Source organism: Peromyscus maniculatus, chromosome 15 (genome assembly GCF_049852395.1).
Source record: "Peromyscus maniculatus bairdii isolate BWxNUB_F1_BW_parent chromosome 15, HU_Pman_BW_mat_3.1, whole genome shotgun sequence".
Lineage (NCBI taxonomy): Eukaryota > Metazoa > Chordata > Mammalia > Rodentia > Cricetidae > Peromyscus > Peromyscus maniculatus.
In genome coordinates, this window is record NC_134866.1 from 77,155,462 (window position 1) to 77,179,091 (window position 23,630).

The following is a 23,630-nucleotide window of genomic DNA, read 5'->3' on the forward strand; positions in this document are numbered from 1 at the left end:
GCCTCAGCATGAGTAGTCAAGAAATGGGTGTTGAATGAAAAGTGGTCCAGCATCATGTGACCACTGCAATTACATACACACACACACACACACACACACACACACACACACTTGAACCAGCCCATCCATGTGAAGGGACTCTTCACACACGGGCCTTTATTAACCCTGTCCTGCCACGGGCATTAGACTAGCACCAGGGTTTAAGGGTCCCCTCCTGTGCTTGACCCCTCCCTTCTCCTTTATAGACATTGCCCCAGGTCCTAACTCCCCACCACAGCGTCACATCCCATCCCATCCCGGCATCAGTTCTTCAGAGGATCCAAACTGATACCAATTCCTTCAGATGACCAGAATAAGGATTCTAAACCCACAATGCCAGCACCTATTGGATCTGGTTTTATCTGCCTCTTAATTGTTCAAGATGAGAATGCACCCTCATCAAGCAAACTCCAAACCGAGTGCCTCAGATATTCCGCCACTCTGAACAGTCTTAAGGGATTGGAGGGGGGGGAGACACACAACGATGCAGAGACACAAGCGTGTTACTTTAACTGTGTAAAGGTGTGTTACATTTGTTTCTGCTGCATTTGTTTAATTAGGTAAAGATGTGTGGCATTTGCTTCACCCTGCCCGCTTAAGGCACCTGATGATCTAATGAAGAGCTGAACAGCCAATAGCTAGGCAAGGATAGGTGGGGCTGGCAGGCAGAGAGAGTAAACAGGAGAAGAAATCTAGGCTTGAGAGAAGCAAAAAAAAAAGAAGAAGAAGAAAGAAGAGAAGAGGGAGAAAGAGAGGGACGCACCCAGGGCAGAAGCTAGGCAGTGGCCAGCCAGACATGGAGACAGCAAGAAAGTAAGATATACAGAAGAAAGGTAAAAAGCCCCGAGGCAAAAGGTAGACAAAGAGAAGCAGGTTAACTTAAAAGAGCTAGCCAGAAACGAGCCTAAGCTAGGCTGAGCATTCATAACTAAAAAGAAGTCTCCATGTCATGATCTGGGAGCTGGTTGATGGTATAAAAGAAAAAGCCTGGTACACACCAGTATTTCTATAGTTTATCTTCCATCAGTTTTTAATTTTTTTTTCATAACACTTGAGATGTTTTAAAAGACCTTTCAAATAAGTAGATTCTGTTGTATTTTAAAATACTATCACTTGGGGACTGAGGGTGTAGCTCAGTCGTAAAGTACCTGCCTAGAATGCAGGAAGTCCTAGATTTTGTCCCCAGTACCGCAAACATGAGGCCTGGTGACACAAACTTGTCGTCACAGTACTCCAGAGCTAGAGACTGGAGGATCACATTCAAGGTCAGTGATTAGAAGGTCAGTCTGAGCTAAGACACATTGTCTCAATGTTATCATCGCTCACCGTCGTCGTCATCTTGATCAGAGGCCAGGTTGTAACTTACTGGTAGAGAACTTGCCCAGGATGGGCAAGAACCTGAGTTCAATGTCCAAGACCTCTCCCCCCACCAAAAAAATCTCAATTTAATTTGACTCACAATATGACTTTGAGGTTGACAAGGTTACCTTTGTTCTTACCTCAGCTAGGAAAATAATAGGACTGTGTACCCAATCCATCATAAAGCTCACACCAGGAACCAGGCCTGTTGACCCCTCAGCTGCCTGCTATTACCTCTTGCCGGGAGTGATCCTACACTTGTTTGCCAGATGCCAATGGTGTGGAGGGGAAAGGAAGAACCAACACGTTAAGGAGGCCTCTGCCTGGAGAGTTTGGGAGTCTGGGTGGGAAAGAAAAGAAGGAGAAGAAATAATGGGGACCACGGCACAAAGCAGAGGAGGGGAGGCTAGCCAGCGTTCTTCCATCTTTCAGACCGGACGTATCACCCCTGCAGAACAGCTTCACAGCATCCAGGCTTCCTGTGTGAGGACCGCACGACTTGCTTGCTGCCTTCTCTGCTTTGTGATGGCAAGATGGACTGCGAGGATGGCGGGGATGAGTCTGCCGCCTACTGTGGTGAGGGGACTGTAGTGGTTGTTTTTAGTCTCTTACTCTTTAGGGCCCACCACCCAGCTCCCAAATAAATCACACAGAGTCCTATTACTTATTAATGCCCCGCCTTAGCTTGGCTTGTTTCTAGCCAGCTTTTCTAACTTAAATGATCCCATCTCCCTTTTGCCTTTGGGCTTTTGTAGATGTAACCAATCGTTTTATTAAAATAAGAAACACAGAGCCAATGTAAAAGAGAAAGCCGAGAGGTCAGAGCTCAGAGATAAAATCTTACCTCCTGCAGTGCTCCTAGCTTCCCCGAGAGAGAGCTACTTCCTGTTTGTCTGTCTTTAAATAGTCTTTCTGTTCTGACTTCTCATTGGTTGTAAACCCAAACACATGACTGCCTCATCACTGCCTGTAAGTACCGCCCTCCAGGTCTTAAAGGCGTATGTCTCCAATACTGGCTGTATCCCTGAACACACAGAAATCTACCTAGCTCTTCTAACCACCACGCTCTTGCTATGGCTCTAATAGCTCTGACCCCAGGGCAACTTTATTTATTAACATAAAATTAAAATCACATTTCAGTACAAATAAAATATCACCATAGGCTTTTATCTTTCTCTCTTCTAGATATCTTTCTTTACCTCTTACTCAGTGCCTGGCTATGTAGCTGGCCCCTGGTGTCCTCTCTCCTTCTTCTTTCCTCACTCCCTGATCTCTCTCTTCCCAGATTTCTCCTCCCATTTATTCTCTCTGCCTGCCAGCCCCGCCTACTTCTCTCTCCTGCCTGACCAATCAGGTGTTTTAGACAGCCAAAGTAAGACAGCTTCACAGAGTTAAACAAATGCAACATAAAAGAATACAACACATCTTTGCATCCTTAAACAAATATTCCACAGCATAAACAAATGTAACACATCTTCAACTACTATTCCAGAGTGGCCAGGGCTGGGCAGTGTGGTGCATGCATTTGGGAGGCAGAGGCAGGTGGGTCTCTGAGTTCAAGGCTAGCCCCAGCTAGATCTACACAGTAAGACCCTGTCTGTAAAGGAGTTGTGGTAGTAGTAGTAGTAGTAGTAGCAAACATTTTCATGAATAAGTTTTCCATTAGAATTAATGTATTTGTACAATATAGGTCAAATGCCCAGCAGTCTCCCACAGAACTTGATTTTCAAGTGTCCCAACCGGAAGACATGGATATATGTGGACAGGGTCTGTGACATAAGGAATGACTGTGGGGACTGCTCGGATGAATCAGGTAAAAATGAAAAGCCCACAGTTGATCCTTCTAATGGTTTTGGGAGTGGCCACCCTGACACTTCAATTACATAAGTAAGCTCCAACTTAGACACCTTCTGAAGGGTGTTTACATCCACAGACAAGAGACTCCGCCACTCCCTGGGTTGCAGGCAGCTCTGAGGTGGAGAGCAGGCTCGGCAGGCTGAGGGTTGTCCTGGCTTGTGTTCCTAGCCCCACCACGGAACCCGAACAAATAGGAAGGAGGGAGGAAAGGAGAGAAGAAAGGAGGGTGGGAGGAGGAAGTGGAGGGGAAGGAGGAGGAAGTGGAGGGGAAGGAGGAGGAAATGGAGGGGAAGGAGATTAAGAAGAGGGAGGAAGAAATTGAGGGGAAGGAGGAGGAAGTGGAGGGAAAGGAGGAGGAAATGAAAAGGAAGGAGGAGGAAATGGAGGAGGATATGGAGGGGAAGGAGGAGGAAGAGGGCAGGAACTACATGATGTCATTAGTTCATGTCTGTTTAAAGTAGACGAGTTCTCCAGCAAAGACGTCAACAAAGTCACTTTTACAAGAAAAGGTTCTCAATAGAAGAAAGCTCTTGTCTCCTATCAACTTTGATTTGGGTTTCTTTGGCAGTTTTGGAAGATCTGCGGAGAGTTTGTTCAATGCTTCAGCTCTCAGAAAAGTAGCTGCTAACTTTGTCTTTTCTTCCTCACTGCCATCCTTGTCCCCAACATGTTCCAACATGGCTTAACACTGAGCTGCACCCATCCCATTTCACAGGCAGGCAAGGCCCCAGCCGGTAAACACAATTCCAGTGCATGATGGCTCCAGTTGATATATTGCAAAGCTTCGTCAGAAACACACACAGAACGGAAGATCAGCTCTTTGCCAGTGATGGATAGGATGGAAATGCATCCTTGTAGTTAAGAAGTCTGGCTCTGTAACAAAGGGATGGAAGTGTAAAGAGGGCCTTTGCAGCCCAGCAGTGATGCTCGCCTGCCTTTAATCCCGGCACTCAGGAGGCAGAGGCAGGCAGATTGCTGAGTTCAATGCCAGCCTGGTCTACAGGTCTAGTTCCAGGACAGGCTCCAAAGCTACACAGAGAAACCCTGTCTTGGGAAAAAAAACCACATACACATACACACACACACACACACACACACACACACACACACACACACACACACAAAGTCTTTGCTTCTGGCTAGCTGCCAATTAGCCAAGACCTGGTTCCCCTGTTGACTGACTGCCCCAACTCAAGGGGACCCTTGCCTGTTTATGTAGTATGTCGGTATGTTTACTTTGGGCTGATGGGGAGAGGCAGTATCGTCTCTGGCTTTTCAAACTATGTATAGACTCTTCAATAATCATCTGCAGTTTTCCCAGGAGATAGTTTCACTAATATTTTTTTAAACCTAAAGGGCTATTTTTTTTTCCAGTTGACATTTTAAGTTAGGCTTTTAAAAATAAATACCATTGTCTAGTTTCGCAGTGCCCAGCATGCCCAGGCTGGAGATGTGACACTGTTTTCTTCGCTGACTGTGCCTGCATTCCCAGAAGTCGCTGCAGAAACGGCATCCAAGACTGTGCTGACTGGAGTGATGAAAACCTGTGCAACGATTAGGTTTAGAATCGGGGGTTTTGGAAAAGCTGAAAAATGTTTTTGTCTTAAGACTTCTTTCCAAGTAGTGGTACGTCTGTCTCCTGTGTTTACTTTCCTGGAATGTAGGGTAGGGAAGAACCTGTGCCCCCTGTTAGCAAAGGAAGCAGGCAGAATGCAGCTGCAGCTGTAGGTCTCTGTTCTAAACCTGTTTCCAAATAGCCACAGGGTTCTGTGGGAAGCACACACGTGTGCTTTTAACCAGTATGAAGACAGTCACCCTAAGAACTTTCAGATGGAGATGTCTATTTCACTAGTGTACAGCCCTGGTTTCAGATCTTAAGTTTTGAAAATTTGTTTTTAAATTAGCACATAAAGTATTAAGATGTCATTATGGCATTTTTCATAAAGTGTTTTAGTAGATAGCCTCCACACTCTAACTTCCCCTGAAGTCTCCTTCCCATTTGGATGTCTCCTCTTGTCCCCACCACCCCTTCTTCAACATCTCCTTACCCTCTTTCCTAGTCTTTGAAGGCTTTATATTCATGCTCATGTCTATATTCAGGTATGTATTACAAGTTAGGATCTGCATACTAGAGAATGTAGTTTTTGTCTGAGTTTGGGTCACCTAGCTTAATGTGTGCTTTCTAGATCCACCTGTTTTCCTGGATTTTTTTTTTTTATCTTTACAGTGGAATAAAATTCCATCAAGTACACATACCAGTTTTCATTACCCATCTGTGGATGAGCATCTAGGTTGGTCCATCTCCTTGCCCTTGTGAACACAGCAGCAATGAGCTTGCATGTACAAGTATCTTTTTGGTAGGATACCGAATTCTCTGAGTATATATAGCCAGGAATAGTACAGCTGGGTCATATGGTAGTTTTACTTTTTGGGGGAACACCCTTATTGATTCCATAATGGCTGTAGTCATTTGCACTCCCACCAACTGTAATTAAGGCCTCCTCTTTCCCACATCCTTGCCAGCGTTTCTTGAAGGTGGCCATTTTGACTGAGCGAAGTGCTCCCTCTAAGTAGTTCAATTTGCATTTTCCTGATGGCTAGGAGAAAACCAGCCTTAACCAACAGGCAAGAAATCATCAGCAAGACAATAGTCTTCTCCTTTAACCTGCCAGGGCCTAAAATTCTTCCTGGTAGGTAGTGGCCTGGGTTTGAATCTTATTCTACTAAAGGGGCTGAAACTCACTCAGACAAGTAATTTTACATCTTACATTTTCTTCATCTGTTCACAGCCCTCCTTTAAGATTTTAATAATTAGGAAAACAAGTGATTATGCTGCTCTTTACCAGTAGTAGCCCCAGAAATTATCGACAAAGAAAAACTGCAAGGCTAATAAGGTAGACTGTGCTATTACCAACACCAGCTACTCTGAACAGGAGACAGGAACAGTGCCTCCTCTGGCTGATGTAATCTGTGGTAATTACATGTAGCACTTCCCAGCTGGTGATGTGCCACCTTTTCCATCACAAGGCTGGCAAGGTTCTAATTAAATGCTGCTCCTGCAATAAAGTAGAGCATAAGCAAACCAGGCATCAAATTGGATGAACCTTTGGAGCAAAGCTCTTCCTGATGATGGGAGATTATGGAACTGTTTCCTTACTAATCCACAGCTACCAACACACGGTCGGTCACTCAGCGAACAATCACCAAAACACTTGCAGAGGCTGAGGAATCATCTCTGGTTAGGGACAGAACAGGTTTAACTTCTGTACTGGGACAGACCCAGCTGGAAACCCTTCCTATAGCTCTAAGTCACAGCCAGGCAGCAGCCATCTCTACCAACTCAGAGTATGTCACTGTCACCCGAGAGCTGACATCCTGGGGTGAACTGAGAATGTTTCTAACTCCCCTATTAAAAAATGGCAACATTACCCAGGAGTGCAAACTCTCAGGGCCCCCTCACAGGACTCGGGCTTAGCCATTCCACTTGCTTGGACTCTAAAACAGTTTTCCCAGGGGACAGATTTACCCTATTTCCTATGCCAGAGTCAGGGAATGCCCCGTCACTGGGCAGGCAGTGATGCAATGTGTTTACATCCCACCTCACCCTTAAGTGTCTGGAGTAACTAGGGTTTTTAAGCTGTTGAGACCTCAGGATCCTTGTTACTGTAGCAGTCTACCTTGAATGACAGGATAACTGCAAGTTCCACCTTCCCATTCGGCACAACTAACTGCACAGCAATTCTGGAGCACAGCTGTACAGCACTTTAAAAGGGGAAGTGCGAACCACAGCACACATTTAAAACGATTCATAGCAAAGGCAGTTCTCAGCTCTCCTCTGTGCACGAATGCTGAGCAGCTGCGGGAACTTGCTGGGGATGATGGACCTGGTCAATATTGCCATGATGGTGGCAGTTACGGCATCCGTTGACATAGAGCCTTGGAAATTAGTAACTGAAAGTATCAGGTTATACATACAAAATGGAGGTACTAGCTCACACCTCATAAACTTACGATGTGTTAACTGAAATGCAGGGCTGGAGATGGCTCAGCAGTTGAGAGCACTCACTGCTCTTCCAGAGGACCCAGGTTCCATTCCTAGCACCCACATACATGGAGCCTCACAACCATGTACATAAGGAAACCCAGTTCAGGGATCCAGTACCCTCTTCTGACCTCTGCAGATGCTAGGCATGCACATGGTGCACAGAAAGACAGACACACACACACACACATACACACACACACAAATCTTTAAAGAGGAGATGCGACGGGCAGTGGTGGCACACGCCTTTAATCCCAGCACTCGGGAGGCAGAGCCAGGCGGATCTCTGTGAGATCGAGGCCAGTCTGAGTTCCAGGAAAGGCGCAAAGCTACACAGAGAAACTGTCTCGCAAAACAAAAACAAATAAACAAAAAGATGCATAAAGACATTATATGCTTACAATAAACACCAAGAGAAAAAGCACCCTAGTTTACCCCCAGAATCCTGTCCTCTTAGCACATCCACCACACAGAGCGTGGAAGCCCTCAGGGTTGGTGAAGGAGCAACTCTCCAACACTTCCATACTAATTGTTGAATTTTCACCACATGTTATCAGTATGACCACACCATGACCAACTTTCTATAGACAACTGCTCACTATGTATAGATCAGTGCCAAATAAATAAACAAACCATATACTAGGCAAAGAATTTTATTAACCCTTTTCCAAACTTTATTCCCAGGCTTCTTCAGCTTAATTTGCTGCAAAGAATGAATTGTGTTTAAGCAAAAACTGAAAGAGCTGCGGTGTCCAAGGGGCTCGGGCTTAAAAATATTAGCGATCTAGATTTTATCAGATCCATAAACAAAAGAATTTTAAAAAGCAGTCATGATATAAAACAGCAGCTCCTGTAACTTCTGCAGGTGTCACCGTCTCCAGAAGTCGCCTCAGTTTAGTTTGCCTCGTTCTTAGACGCCTCATCAAAATTCTCCACCAGATCTAAAAAAGAATCAAACAGTTATCCTGGAAAAAGAAAGCCAGTTCTACAAAATAACACAGATTTGGGGGGTTGGGGATTTAGCTCAGTGGAAGAGCGCTGGGGCCCTGGGTTCGATCCCCTGCTCAAAAAAAAAAAAAAAAAAACCAGATATTTGTGGAAATGATCTCACATTTAAGCTTGTCACCTCCCATGAGACCACTTTGGCAGTTAAGTGTGGTCTGGCAAGCTGACAGAGAGCATCATGCTTAAGACTCTGTTTATCACTCATCCTCCCTCAGTTTAAGAACCAGCTACAATCCACTCATCAACAGAACAGAACTAAAGACTACCATGGCACGATCTGAGTCTCTCCAAGGTTTCAGGGATATTTGTCAAAAGTGGAAAATTGTATGCATTTTTTTGATGCTTCCACAGGACATAAACTCAACATAATTTAGTTGGACATGGTGTCACATGTCTGTAATCCCAGCACTCAAGAGGCTGAGTCAGGTTCTCAAATTCAAGCTACATATTGAAACAATGTTTCAAACAAACTAAAAAAGAAAAACACTGCTAACCAAGTTACTCAACTTCTCCATGCTTTTTAATAAACCAGTGTTTCCGAGTAGCTTCAGTTCCTAAGTGAGGGTCCTGTTCCTGTTTCCCCACATTCACTGGCTTTAACTCACCACCACCATGCCGGCATTTTTTCTGCAAAGATTCCTTTTTCTCCCTTGTCAAAGTGATTCTTACCTGGGACTTCATCATCATCATCCTCTCCAGTAGCAAGTGGTGCTTTTCCATCCACAGCTGTGAAAGAAAAATGATAATGTAACGAGCCAATTTCTTTAGATCAACAAACACCAAGTTACAACTTACACTCACAATGGCAAGTGGTTTCCCCTACAGTGCCACTAACATGAAATTGTGATGGGCACGAACGACCAGAACACAGGAGACAGTAACTCGGTACAGTGAGCAGGGAGTGCCCAGGGTACAGATAAACCACACACCCAATTATGGTCAGGCTTCTTTTGGGAAGCAAATGAAGAGGCCAGCAAGTTCCCTAAATATTCTGTGCATGGAATAAAGCCCAATAAATACTGAAATAAAATAATTGAAAAAACCAAGCCAAATGTGGTGACTTCACAACTATCAACCACAGAACTTCAAATGCAAAGGCAAGACTGTAGTGAACTCCAGGCCAGCCAGGGCTACATGGGGAGACCTATCTCAAAAAGCCAAGAAGGGAAGAACCAACAAAAAGGCCAAATTTAAAGCATCTTTGAACTCTTAAGTATCCACTGTTCCTCTTTTCTTCCCTTTCCTTTGTGAGATACTATGAACTGAACTCGGGGCCCTGAATAAGCTAGCAAGACCTCTACCACTGAGCTTCACCACCCGGCCTATTTTTCATAAATAAGACAGTTTAATCTGCCCAGGCCCTCAACACAATTTCCACTTTGTAATGCTATTTCAGCCTCCCAGTGGCTGGCATTACAGAATGGGCCACCACACCCAGACCACTTTCGTCACACAGAAAGGAGAGTTCCAAGAGCCCACAGTTCTAACCCGCACAGCCATCAGTGAATTTCAAAAGCTGATCTTGAAGTTCAAGATGGCCTAAAACATTTTGATGCCCCGTCCCCAAAAGCATAAAATGAGCCAGCATCTAACAAACAGCTGAGGAAACAGCAAGCCACTGAATAAACCTCTTGACTCGCTTCTGCATTCATATTCTTAATTTTTAAGCCAAAACATGGAGCATGAAGTTGTCACGCCGCCTATGGTAGCTAATCTTGGTTAATTTGACACCCAGGGGGAAGAAGGAACCACAAATGAGGAATTGCTTCCATCAGATCAGCCTAGTGGCATGCCTGTGGGGCATTTTCTTTATTGCTAATGGATGCAGGAGGGACCAGCCCATGGTAGGTTAGTGCCATCTCTGGGCAGGTTGGCCTGGGATAAAAACAGTCTGTCCAGGTCTAAATGGTCAGCCCTGAAGACATACACATAAGCAGGTATATTTAGGAATGTATACGTATACATATATCCATGTAACAATGAAAAAAGGCTATGAAACTGAGCCTGAGAATGAGTCACTATAGCAGCATTCCTCCATGGTTTGCCTCAAGCTCCTGCCTTGCCTTCCTTCGAGATGAACTGTAAAGTGCAATGGGGGGTAAAAAAACAAACAAACAAAATAATCCCTTTCTCCTCAAGATGCTTTTGGTCATGGTGTTTACTGCAACAGAAATCAAAAGGGAACACAGCCTGATGTACATGGAAGTCAATTAGGCTGTAGCCTGCCCTAAACAAAATCCCTAATCCAACTATTAATTTGAAACACCAAAATATTGGCAGCTATCATTGACATCAACAATAATTTATCATGTGTTTATAATTAAGACCCCCCCCCAAGAAATCACCAAACACAAAGATTATAAATAAGAAAATGGGGCCGGGTGGTGGTGGCACGCCTTTAATACCAGCAGAGCCAGGCGGATCTCTGTGAGTTCGAGGCCAGCCTGGGCTACCAAGTGAGTTCCAGGAAAGGCGCAAAGCTACACAGAGAAACCCTGTCTCGAAAACCAAAAAACAAACAATAAATAAGAAAATGGAGTGTTATTTTTCTGAGACAGCATGTCTGTAGCCCAGGCTGATCCTGAACCCTATTATTCTCTCTAGTTACCAAGTGTGGGTCACCATGCCCAGCCTGTCAATTCTCAACTACCAGCAAACCCCAAAATTAACAGTTTTTCATCTCTAACAAATAAAGATAAAATTTTGGTGTGATTCAAAGCTAGTAAGCTGGTAAAAGATAAGCATCCACTAAATCAAGTATTATGATCACAGAAAAACTAGACACATCACTACAGTGTCTCCTGTATGTAAACACAAATACATAAAAACAATTAAGGGTATGTTTTTCCTTTAGGTAAATAAGTTGATAGTCTACATCTAAAGACATTCTTAGCAATTCTGAGGCCTGAGATCACACAAATGTGACTCTGAGGATACTCACATTGTTTGGGCAGAGCTTCAGCCAGTCTCCTTAAACTAGTCAGACTGTCCGCTCCGAGCTGGTTTAGGATGCTGGGAAGCATTTCTGTCAGCTGCTTTGTCTCAGCGTGGCCTGTAATGGTGAAGGTGTTTGCTGCCAGAGACGCCTGAACTTTCGGGTTGTTAAAGTGGATCACTGTCCCTTGGTTTGTAAACATGTTCACCTGTAAAAAAGAAAATACGATTATTATAAGTAACAGTCACCAAAGACTCTTTTAAAAACATCAATGTTTTCATTAAACTAAAATCTGGCTGAGGTTCCCCCTTTGCAGTACAGGTGACAATCTCCTTGGAACGTGTAAGCAAACAGCTTTCTGGCTTCCCATCTCCCCGACGCTCAAACATCTAACGGGGCATAGACTACCTGACAACAGCAGGGGCGAGACAATTAATTACTTCATGTACGACCATTAAAACTTTGCCGTCACTTCAGGCTTTGACACTGACCTCTTCAATACCAGAGATATTGTTCACTCCTAACTTCTTTAAGGAGAACTGCAGTTTTTTATCATCTGCTGTGGCTGTCCTGTGAACCACCTTCTTCTTTCTGCGAGCAGTTCCCTGGTGGGAGGAAAAGGGCAGACAGCAACATTTACACCACAGCAGTCTACCCTAATTCTTTTCAGATCTTTGCTTCTGTACAAGAGAATTAACCAGATGGAACACGGTGACACACATCTTTAGTCCCAGTGCTCAGGAAGAAGAGGCAGAGGCAGACAGACCTCTGAGTTTGAGGCTAGCCTAGTTCACACAGAGAGTTTCAGACAAACCAGGGAAAAACAGTGAGACCAGGTTCAAATAAAAACAAATACATAATAAAATTAAAAGATAGTTAACGAACTCACACACTATGAAGTTAAAAAGGCAGATTAAGATGGGAGTATGGGAAAGGAAAGGCTTATGAATTCTTCATAAGCACTAGATTCTCAGATACAAATGTCTTTTACAAGTCCTAATATTTTAAGTCTTTTAAAAAGTGATCAGAGGTGGCAAGTGCCAACCTAAACAAAACCTTTTGTTTTCAAAGGAAAATCAAGACCTTAATTCTCACAGGTGGGATAGTAAACAAAATAACCAATGAATCTGTATATAGATGTCTACCACAGCCAAGAGTAGAAAGCTAAAGTTCTTACTTAACCCAGAGATCTTCCCAGCCAAATAAGCCTCTTTGAGGTTCTTAAAGGGGAACAGGCTACCCCTCTTCCCGATATCGCTCAGATCCCTCCCTAGAGCATGTTTCTACTTCTCCCCAGGTAAGAGGCTCTTCTTTATCACCCAACTGAGGACTTCCACAAGCATCACTGCCTTTCCTAGTTTATTTCTTAAGTTATTCTTACTCATTTTCAAAATCCTGTTCCAGCTATTTTCCCATCTGTGTCTTCAAAGCCTCAACTCTGCACTAACTGTATGACATACTAAGGCACTCCCAACTGTACAGTCTGAAAAGACTTCTATAACACTAAGTACAATACCAACAGGAAAAGATTAGAATCGAAAATACAGGCCACCACCTATAGATTTCACAAACATAGAATTTACTACGTTTATGTAAAGAATTATTTTTCATTAGACACTGGAAACGGTCTTGAATAATATTCCCCTAAAAGTATGTAACTCTAACACCGCTTTTCTCTAAGTTTTTTTCAAAACTCACTGATACTGTAAGGTTTCTGAAAAGGTATAGAAAAATGTTCCCACATTAGGACTGGAAACATTTTGTCTTGTCTTGGCAAATACTAGATACAAAGTCTCCTCTATCAGATTAACTTGGAAGGCTTTCATTTTCCCTAGAGATGCCCCTCCAAGTTAAAGCCCAGTGATTAGAGAAAACCTGCACACAAGCACATCACTCCTATAACTACACTGAAAGAAACAGGCCCCGCCTAGCACCTGAAGGTACTGCCTTAAGGTAAAGGACAAGACACATCTAATGTTAAAGCATGAATGGAAACTGAAGACAACTGTCAGCAAAGGCAAATCAGGAGGCTATTATGCTGGCCAAGTCCACTAACTTAGCAGAGCTGTGTCTTATTTAACCCATGTGCAGACTCTCCTGAAGGTAAGTGTTTAAAGTCACTACAATTTAATAGGTAATACACTTGACCTATGGAAGCTCCTCAAGCTTCACCAAGTAAAGACAAGCTCTGATTCAACACGCTGCCACACCTTGTCCAACACCAGGAATGTGCTAACACAACACATGAAACCAGGAGATCTTCCTCTGGAGTGGACTTCAGATTACTGAACCAAACACCAGGTTCAGTAAAGAGTCTCCATTAAGCTCAGTACCCACCAGGAGTAACCAATTAGCCAACAGTTTCCTCCTCCCACCAGAAGATAATTACAAAAAAGACACGTGCTTGGGTAGTATTTTCCAATCTAACACCAACTGTTCATGAATTCCAAAAATACACCAATTAAGGAAGGTATCTTCAAATACCCTGGAAAAGGACAATTACCTTGTTGAGCATTTAGTTCAGAAAGGTCTTAATTTACAAAAATAAAAGTAAGCATTATGCAGAACAGAAAAAACAAGACATTCGGTTAACTTATTTCAACAATAAACAACAGAAAGGGGAGACCGGGGATGCAGTGCTGGAGTAGAGCTTGCCCAGCATGTACCTGTATCTTTTCTCCAGCACAGCTTAAAATAAAGGGGGGGGGGAGGCACCAATTTTGTGTAAGTCAAGGGTAGAGGATTTGGCAGAGAGAACATTTCCCCCCCTTAATAAAATTAAATAAACATTTCTCTTCTGTTTATATGGTGTAATCTTACAACCACACAAATAAAGTAGCGTATTAAGTGTTATTTTCTTCTCTATTCAATTATCTCCCCCCCCCCCCATGTACAGCCTCCACGTCTCTCTGTATCTGTCTCGTCTCCCTTGGATTTACTTGCTAGCTTTGCGGATTTCCCTTGCCAAGCCAAGTGAGAAACGCAAGGGGGAACTAAAAAAAAAAAAAAAAAAAAAAGCACAACCCAAAAAACTTACTTTTCCACCAATGCGCACTTGGGCCTGAAGTTTGGCCAGCTTCTCCTGGTTCATGATCGTTTCTTTCATCTAGAGAGAGAGAGAGAGAGAGAGAGAGAGAGAGAGGGGCAATCCTCAGCAAAGAACGGTGGGGCTCACTCCATTCCACGCTCGTTATTTCCCAGGACGCCGGCCGGAGAACGGCCTCGGCAGGCCGGGCGGCCCGGCTCCCAAATCCACCGCCCTCCCTCCCCCGATCCCCCCCCCAAAAGCTCTCAACAAAAAGTCGGCTCGGTGCGAGCCGGGTGAGCCCAGGCGCCCTCGGCCCTCCCCGCCACTTCCCCCTCCCCAGGCCCAGACGCGGGCTCATCCCCCCCTCCCGGCAGCCGATCAGCACTCCCTCCCCACCCCACCCCCGCCACTCCCTCCCCCCCCCAGCCCGCCCGCCCGCCCGCCCGGCCTCGGCCTAGCCAGGGCCCGGCCCGGCCCCGCCGCTCTCCGCAGGCCTCGCGGTACCTGAGGCTCCTGTCCTCGGGTTCCGCCGAGAGGTGGAGGAAGAGACGGCGTCGCCTCGCCCCCGGGGCAGCCGCCCCTGGCTCGCCCTCGCCCCCGAGAGTCGGCCTGAGCGGGAGCGCCTGTCCGTCGCATCGCTTTCCTCTCCTCTCCTCTCTCTCTCGCCTCAGCCCTGTCCCTCCCTGTCTCGCTCCGGCCGGGCCAATGCCCGCCCCCGCTCCCGTCCTCCTCCTCCCCCGCCGCCGCCGCCGCCGGCGTCCACAGCCTTCTTTTTAGTACCTTGTCGGAGTGGAAATGGGGCCGCGCGGGGGGCTTAGGGTTCGCGCTCAGGGGGGGTCTCGGGCAGACCAGCTGAGATAAGGCGCACACACGCGGGGGACGCAAGATGGCAGCTAGAGGGAGGCCGGACGTGACGCGGCGCCACTTCCCCCGGAACTCGGGGAGCGGGGGGGGGGCCTCGGCGGCTCTGCGCACGCGCAGCCGCCTCCTCTCCCTCCCTCCCTCCCTCCCTCCCTCCCCCGCTCCGCCCCGCGGCGAGGGTGCGGGTTCGGTGGGCGCCTCGTCCTTTCTTTGCGTTTCGGGGCGGCCCGGGAGCAGCAGCAGCACCGGAGAGCCGCGGACACAGCCCGTCGTCCCGGGGAAAGGCTCCCCGCAGAGCTGTGGTTAAGTCTGTCTGCCCCGTGTCCACCCTGGGGCGTCCAGCTTTGTCCAGGAGGCAGCGATGTCCGCACAATGCTGGGTGTAAATAATAATAAAAATAAATAAAACTATCAAAATCAGTGGAGCTAATGTTACTTTGCAAAATTAGGTGGCGTGTGTGATGTTGAAAATCGCAATTAAGAAATTCTAGAAAGCGTGTTCAGAATTCACCCCGGAGCTTCACCCCTTAGAGCAATTCCATCCATTCAAGGTTGAAACAGAGTAACACACTTCTAATCCCCTTAACCCTCTACACCACTACCGTAGCGGACTTATTTACTCTCTAATAGCCGAACAGTTGACTCCTTGATTTCGAATCTGCGTGGATTTGACCATGAATCGTTCACAATGGAGCAAACTTTACCTTGAAACAATCAGAGACGAATTTGGGCCTGGTGTGCATGGAGATAAAAGCGTGGCTGTGAGTTTAAAGTTTGCTGAACTCCAGTACAAATTGTGTTTCATTGTGATTGTCAGTTTTTGTTGTTGTTGTTGTGTGGTGTGATGGTTGTTTTGAAAAGTGTCTTGATAAGTACTCCGGGCTAGCCTGAAACTCACAGCTATCCTCCAGCCTCAGGTGCTCGTCTCCCCCATCCAGTGCTGGGATTGCAGTCCTGCAGCACCATTCCCAGACAAGTTTTAAGAAAACCTGAAAAACCACCTGTGTGAGAAAAACAAAAAACAAAAAATGGAAGTTTAAGTGAAAGTTCTGTGTGGTCAGCCTTCTTGCAATCTTGAATATTCAGAAGTGAAAGTGTGTTAGAAATGTGAGAGAATACAGTTTATCTGAAAAATTTGTGGAAGTGCATACCCCTCTAGCTAAAATCAATTTTTTCTTGGAAAACTTTTTTAGACAAAAGTTTATTGCCACAGTGATGAGTCATTAAGATTAGAAAGGACAACTAGGTTGCTTTGTAAAATAATTGTAACAGTTTTTTCTTGAAACAATGTTTCTTTTATCCATCTGCCATCTATACATCAGCTCACAAGTCTCAGGAAACCTTGCTCAGATACCTTCCCCCCATCCATTTGCATCTCTTCCATCTCTGCCATAGTCACTTTGTTTTTCTTGTAGTTTTTCCCCCCTCTCTTCAAATTAGCTGTTTAAGGTCAGGTAGTGCTTTAGCTCACATACACAGTATATATCCCACAGAGAATGTAGCCCTGGTGACACCCGGGGCATTTGTGAGGTGGTTGATACAAACCTTGGCTAGATGCAGAGGACAGTCAGCCAGAGACCTGGAAAGATGGGATGTTCTTTCTCCTCCTCATTTCTCCTTCCTAATTACACTGAAAAATCCAGATAAGGAATAAATGTGCCATGGGTGGAGCCCACACGGCCTTGGAAGGTAGATCTGACTGTGCAGTATTATAAAATACATTTAAGAAAAACTCACCCGGGTCTCCCGGCAACAGTGTAAGTGCTGGCTGGTCTAGCCGCCTGACCGCCGTATCTACACAGGGAAAGCATGACTGCTGGGTGGGCATCAGTGTAGGTTTAGGAGCAGAGGGAGAGCTTTCTTCAGCCCTGCTTGCTGCAAGCTGGGTGGGTGACAGCTGAGCACAAATGGATGAAACCAAGTATGGGGTTTAATGCAATGAAATTAATCATTTGGGAGCCCATTTTCACATAGGGGCAAGGAAAAACAAGAAACATCTAGTTCACCCCTCAGATGGAGACACGGCACCCTACAAGAATGACCTGTAACAATCGTCTCAGCTCGAACCACGGGTGAGTCCCAGCATCCACACAGCAGCTCTGCCTGTGACTCTAGTTGTCTGTCCTCTTCTGGCTTCCAGGGCACCAGGCACATGCATGTGGTGCACCGGCTAAACACCCATACACATTTTTCTTTTAAACATGAAAGAAAAAAGTTTTCAAAGTTATTTATCTGGATGGTTTTAAATTGGTTGGTTAAAAAAATTACCAATAGTTATGACAGTTCCTTTGATACTTGGGCATCTCAGAATGCAGGAAGACAGTGTGTGATTGACTAAATTTTCAAAGCGGTGCATGCAAAGAAATGGCAAAGGAGGAGACTATGGAGACAAAGAGGCAATTAGGAGGACAGTGGAAGAGATGCTAAGGACCCGGAGTTCAACCATAAAGTGAACAGAGGATTCCTGAAAAATGTTCAACAAAGGAGCCACAAAAGATGTCTGTTGATGCACCACTTGGCCAGTGAGGTTAAGTCTTAAGGATTGAAGGATATAATCCAAAGATCTGAGTGGGGTCAAAATGGGACTCCAGGCTCCTGAGACCAATGGTCATGTAAACAAAGCACTCTCATTTCTATTATTAAAGCCACAAGGCCTGAGGTGCCGTTCACAGCTAGCTTAAGCAGATACAAGCAGGGAAGGGAATACACCTGGTGTGCCCTCTTTGGTCATAAGAGCCAAGAATATTCCTCCCAGGCCTTTGCCTTTCCCTCAGAGATAATGTGGACTCGCCAGGGCATTTTCTTCACATCCTTGCTTTTAAATGCATTCATCTATCTGACTTTATGCAATTCTTTCCAAAAGGCCACCTTGTGAGAAGCACATTCTGCACTCTGCCCTGTCCGTGGTTCACAGTAACTTCACAGCTGTCTTACACAGGCTCCCAAAGGTCTCCAGAATAAAGCATGGAAGCTGCTTGAGGGTGAGGTAGAGGGATTTCACAAATAGGTCTAGTTTTAGACAAAGCTATTCTCTTTAATGTTTTAAAAGTTACTTTAAGGGTGTGAGTGATTTGCACGTACGTCTGTGCACCATGCGCGTACCTGGTGTTGGAGGAGGTCAGATGAGGGCACCTGTTCCCTGGGACTGGAGTTACAGTTTCAAACCACCATAGAGGTACTAGGAACCGAACTTGGGTCCTCTGCAAGAGCAACAAAGACTTTTAATGAATAACCCATCTCTCCAGCCCTCAAAGCTCTCTTTGATGACTTGGTCTATCCCTTAAATCAGTGGAAGCTTCTGGAGTAAGTTCAGTAGATCCTTTTAAGAGCTTTCAACCCAATATAGCTGGTTGATGCAGTTTAGCCATGAACACAATAGCTATCTTAGAAATATAAAGCATGTCACCTATACAGATGTATTAGCTATGCCATGCTAAAATTTTATAAGAATTTAAAATACAGCCGGGTGGTGGTAGCGAATGCCTTTAATCCCAACACTTGGAGGCAGAGGCAGGCGGATCTCTGAGTTCGAGGCCAGGCTGGTCTACAAAGTGAGTTCCAGGACAGGCACCAAAACTACACAGAAAAACCCTGTCTCAAAAAAAAAAAAAAAGGAATTTAGAATATAATATTACCAATAGGATAATAGTTATCAAAATATGAATGACGAAAGTCAGAACAAACGATGTCCTCATCTTCCATGTGATTCAGGTCAGTCACTTCACATTCCATGTCCCACCTGCTCTGGCTGTACCACTGTTGGTAGGACGCTGTTCCCCAGAGTCTGGCCCAGGCACGACTATCAGCTGCTCAGAAACAGTGGCCACACTCGGTTGTAGGACCAGATGCCAGACATCTGTCTCCTATTAACTAGGATCAAAACAAAGCCCTGCCCAAGAGCTGACTTAATGTAGAACACGTAACCTAAACAAAGATGGCCCTGTTGCCTGTTCAGCAACCTATCTACCACAGAATCTTCCATCTTCTCAACAGCTGGAGGAATCAAGGCCTTTCCGTGCGGCCTTTGCTCTTCTGTCCTTTTCTCTGAAGCTAGACTGCCTTATTTCTTCTTCCACTATCTCTCTAGGCTCTGTTCTTCTTGACCTTAGAGTCCTTACAGGACCCTCGGCATCCATCCACCCTCTGACCGAAAGCTCAGCAGTTTTCTGGTTTCCCCATCAGATTCTCTTCTGACTTTGGAATTGTATCACATACCCTAATCCCTCATTCCTAGGCCTGTGTCTTCATATTTGCTTCTCCTTTGACTATATTTACATATCCCACATATATGTATTTCCTCCTACATTCTTAAATAACCTTCACCCTACCCGCAAATGTGACCTAAGGCTGGCCTGGAGACCCCAGGTTTAAATGATTTTCCTACTTCTGCCTCCCAAACAGCTGGTCATGTACCACTACTCCCAACAAGGATCCCCCTTTAAAATTACTATTTGATTTTTTTTTTTATGTGTATGGTGTTTTGCTTGCATATATGTCTGTGTACCATGTGCATGCCTGGTGCCTGCAGAGGTTAGAAGAGGGCATTGTGGGCTGGAGAGATGGCTCAGCAGCTAAGAGCACTGGCTGTTCTTCTAGAGGCTCTGAGTTCAATTCCCAGCAGCCACATGGTGGCTCACAACCATCTATAATGAGATCTGGCGCCCTCTCCTGGCCTGTAGGTATATATGCAGACAGAAAATTGTATACAGAATAAATAAATCTTTTGAAGAAGAAGAAGAAGGAGGAGGAGGAGGAGGAGGAGGAGAAGGAGGAGAAGGAGAAGGAGATGAAGAAGAAGAAGAAAGGAGGAGGAGGAAGAAGGCGGCATTGTGAGAATGGAACCTTTTTTTTTTTTTGTTTGTTTGTTTTTTGAGACAAGATTTCTCTGTGAAACAGTCCTGGCTGTCCTAGAACTTTCTTTGTAGCCCAGGCTGGCCTCAAACTCACAGAGATCCACCTGCCTCTGCCTCCAGAGTGCTGGGATTAAAGGCACGTGCCACTATGCCTGGCTTAGAACCTTGGTTCTTTAGAAGAGCAGCCAGTGCTCTTAACCTCTGAAGACATCTCTTCAGTCCTGAGCGAGCCCATTTTTGTTTCTCAGTCACTGAGGCTGATTGAAAGAAACACAACAGGCTGTGACTTCACCTCCTGTGGCGGTCAGTTTTAATTGTCAAACATTACATAATCTAGAATCTTCCGGCAGGCAGGCCTTCAGGCACACCTGTGAGGGAAAGCTAGGTTAGCTCCGCAGAGTATCTGTGAGGGATTATCTTCATTGATGTGGGAAGATCAGTTTAACTGTGGGTGGAATCGTTCTGTGGGTAGGGGGAACGTGTGCTGGTTAAAGTGGGAAACGGGAGCCAAAATGTTCATTTGCTGGTGGTGGACTTCATGTGACGAGCTGTTGTTGTATTCCTTGCTTCGATTTCCCACAGTACCTTGAACTGTGAGCTAAAAGAAAGCCACTGGTCCTGAAGTTGGTATTTTATCACTGCAATGGTAGAAGAAACATTCTCCCAATGGCCGGTGCGGTTTAATATAAAGCTGGGCACTGTTAACTGATGATGCACCAAGAGAACAGAGTAGCTTATCTTTTATTCTTTTTTTTTTTTTTTTTTAAGATTTATTTATTTATTATGTATACAGTATTCTGCCTGCATGTGTCCCTGCAGGACAGAAGAGGGCACCAGATCTCATTACAAGTGGTTGTGAGCCACCATGTGGTTGCTGGGAATTGAACTCAGGACCTCTGGAAGAGCAGTCGGTGCTTTTAACCACTGAGCCATCTCTCCAGCCCTTATTTTTTATTCTTGTGTCTGGGTCTTTTAGATTGTAGCTGTCTTAGCAGAAAGGATTTGAGTAATGAAAGTCAATGGAGTGACTACTGTCTTAGATAAGGTTTCTCTTGCTGTGATGAAATACCATGACCAAAGCAAGTTGGGGAGGACAGGGTTTATTTGACTTATCCTTCCACATCACTGTTCATCATTTAAGGAAGTCAGGACAGGAACCTGGAGGCAGGAGCTGATGCAGGGGCCATGGGTGCTGCTTACTGGCTTGCTCAGCCTGCTTTTTTTTTTTTTTTTTTTTTTTTTTTTTTTTTTTTTTTTTTTTTTATAGAACCCGGGATCACCAGCCCAGGGGTAGCACCACCCACAATGGGCTGGGCCCTCCCCTGTTGATCACTAATTAGAATGTCTCCGTAGGCAAGCCTGCGTGGCATGTTCTTAATTGAGATTCCCTCTTCTCAGATGACTATAGCTTCTGTCAAGCTGACATAAAGCCAGCCAGCACAGGTACAGTCCACAAAAACCTATTGTGTATTTTATGAGTAAATAGAGAGGAGGAGTCGGGAGGGTCCAAACACTAAGTACTAAGGAAATGGAAATGGTAATTAGCCTGCTTTGATAAGTATACATTGTACACAAGTAAAATCGATGTACCTGGGGCTGGATCAATGGCTCAGCAGTTAAGAGCACTGGCTGCTCTTCCAAAGGACCCGAGGGTCCCATCCCAAGCACCCGCATGGTGGCTCACAGCAGTCAGTAACTCCAGCTCCAAAGGGATCTGCTGCCCTCTTCTGGTCTCCACTGGCACTGCATGTACATGATGCACAGACAGACAGACAAAATACCCATACAAACAAAATAATAAAATAATTAAAAAAAAAAAAAGAAAATTGTTGTATCTCACAGGTATATAGAACTCTGTTAGCAAAAACATTTTTGAGTATGTGATGCACACTTTTAATACTAGCACTAGGGAGGTAGAGGCCGGTGAATCTCTGTCAGTTTGAAGTCAGCCTGGTCTTTGTAGTGTGATCCAGGCCAGCCAGGGCTACATAATATGACCTTGTCTTAATTTTTTTAAATGTTTAAAGAGATAGTAATATAATTACTCTAATTATATCATTTATTATATATACACACCAAATTATCATACCACACTCCATATATGTATGGTTAAAATTCAAACTTTAAAGAAAAGTTTGAGCCGGGCGTGGTGGCGCACGCCTTTAATCCCAGCACTCGGGAGGCAGAGCCAGGCGGATCTCTGTGAGTTCGAGGCCAGCCTGGGCTACCAAGTGAGCTCCAGGAAAGGCACAAAGCTACACAGAGAAACCCTGTCTCGAAAAAACCAAAAAAAAAAAAAAAAAAAAAAAGAAAAGTTTGAATCAGTAACTCACTGTTTCAGATTATTGAGTTGTGGTTATCAAATGTGGCAAGCTTATAAGGAGCCCCGAGCAGATTTTGTTGCTAGTGAATGCTTGAGTAAAACCTGACAAATTCCAGTACATATTAGTGAACATAATAGAGTTGAACTCAAAAGATATTTATGTAGAACATACTTAGTAATAACAGTTTCTCAATAAGCTTCACCTTCTGTTTATCTGACACAGATTATCAGTAGATCTCATTCCTTGAAGTTGGATTCAAATTTCCCAAATCACAGAGTCATGCTGGCTTTCAGAGTGCATCACTGTAATGACAGGTGACCTGACTAATAATGTCACAGATTTATGTATATATCTGAACGTCTATGATAGTGTGACAAGGGCAACAAAAGGAAATCAAATACATCCTGGCAAGTGAACAGTAATTCACAGTTTAGCCAAGAAAATACTGGCATGGGATTAGTGCCTATAGGTCAGAACAGTGCCCAGCCTGGGACAGTACCATTGTGCCCAGCCCTGGGCACCATCATTGTGCCCAGCCTGGGATACCACCATTACTGGTACCAAGGAGTTGTGGTTTCCAGAATGAAAGAGTGAGTCTGTTGCCAACAGACAATCAAGAAGGTGGCTTGGTAAGATAGCAAGAAAGGGGACGAGAGGACAAGACAGGAGTGTTGACTAACTCCATTCTTATTTTTAAATTTCAACAGAGAGTCGCCCTGGTAATTCAACAGCAACAGCAGCAACAACAACAACAAGACCCCTCAAACACTTAAACACCTCTAATTCATAACTTCTCAGAATACGGCACTGAGATGAAGCAATCCCTGGAGATGAAATCCTCCAGTCACAGCCATCCATGCACCTGGCTCTGATACTGACCTACACATGCTCTGTGGATCGCCTGTGTCAATGCCCTTCACAGGATACTTTAAACAGCCTACCACGAAGATGAAATAAGGTTCCCAGTGGGTGGGGATGCAGAATGGAGACTCGTAGATGATGCCAATGTCCACAGTGGTTTCCCACCCTCATCCCTAGAATCAATTTCTTGAGGGAAAAGTACCGCCCCCATGAAGAACATGAGTTCTAATAGAATCAGCGGCTGCCGCTCTTCTGGAAGGAACTCCCCTATTGGCTCCAGTGAATCTCTATTCCATACCACAGATTCTCAAGTATTTGTAACTAATTACATCCCTTCAGTTACCAGTAGCACCACACCCTGCCCCCCTCCCCAAGCTCTATCTACAGAATCCTGTAACTGGAGCTCGCTGGGCATAATTCTCATTGTTAATATTAAGCTGATTGGCTAATGGCTGGGCAGGAAGAGA

The 23,630-nt window shown here is 45.0% G+C and overlaps 2 protein-coding genes across 3 annotated transcripts in view; one reads left to right on the plus strand and one right to left on the minus strand.

The window, feature by feature from the left end:
• The window catches only part of LOC107402317 (low-density lipoprotein receptor class A domain-containing protein 1-like), a 31,836-nt gene extending 26,064 nt beyond the window's left edge, over positions 1 to 5,772 (plus strand). The window contains exons 4-6 of the mRNA XM_016004234.3: positions 1,831 to 1,974; positions 3,089 to 3,211; positions 4,675 to 5,772. Coding sequence (XP_015859720.2) covers positions 1,831 to 1,974; positions 3,089 to 3,211; positions 4,675 to 4,814 — 407 coding nt within the window. The 3' untranslated portion in view covers positions 4,815 to 5,772. The remainder of the gene's footprint in view (positions 1 to 1,830; positions 1,975 to 3,088; positions 3,212 to 4,674) is intronic.
• A 2,162-nt stretch (positions 5,773 to 7,934) lies between these two features.
• Positions 7,935 to 15,203, minus strand: Btf3 (basic transcription factor 3). Of its 2 annotated transcripts, none has more exons than XM_076552109.1 (6): positions 15,046 to 15,203; positions 14,275 to 14,343; positions 11,729 to 11,842; positions 11,244 to 11,445; positions 8,972 to 9,028; positions 7,935 to 8,238 (listed from the first exon to the last, which is right to left on the minus strand). In XM_076552109.1, exons 2-6 carry the CDS (start codon positions 14,341 to 14,343, stop codon positions 8,192 to 8,194), a joined length of 489 nt encoding a protein of 162 aa, XP_076408224.1. In that variant the 5' UTR covers positions 15,046 to 15,203; the 3' UTR covers positions 7,935 to 8,191. The 2 variants fall into 2 exon arrangements, with proteins under 2 accessions (XP_076408224.1, XP_076408223.1); XM_076552108.1 differs by lacking the exon at positions 15,046 to 15,203 and adding an exon at positions 14,770 to 14,942.
• Between the last annotated feature and the right edge of the window lie 8,427 nt (positions 15,204 to 23,630).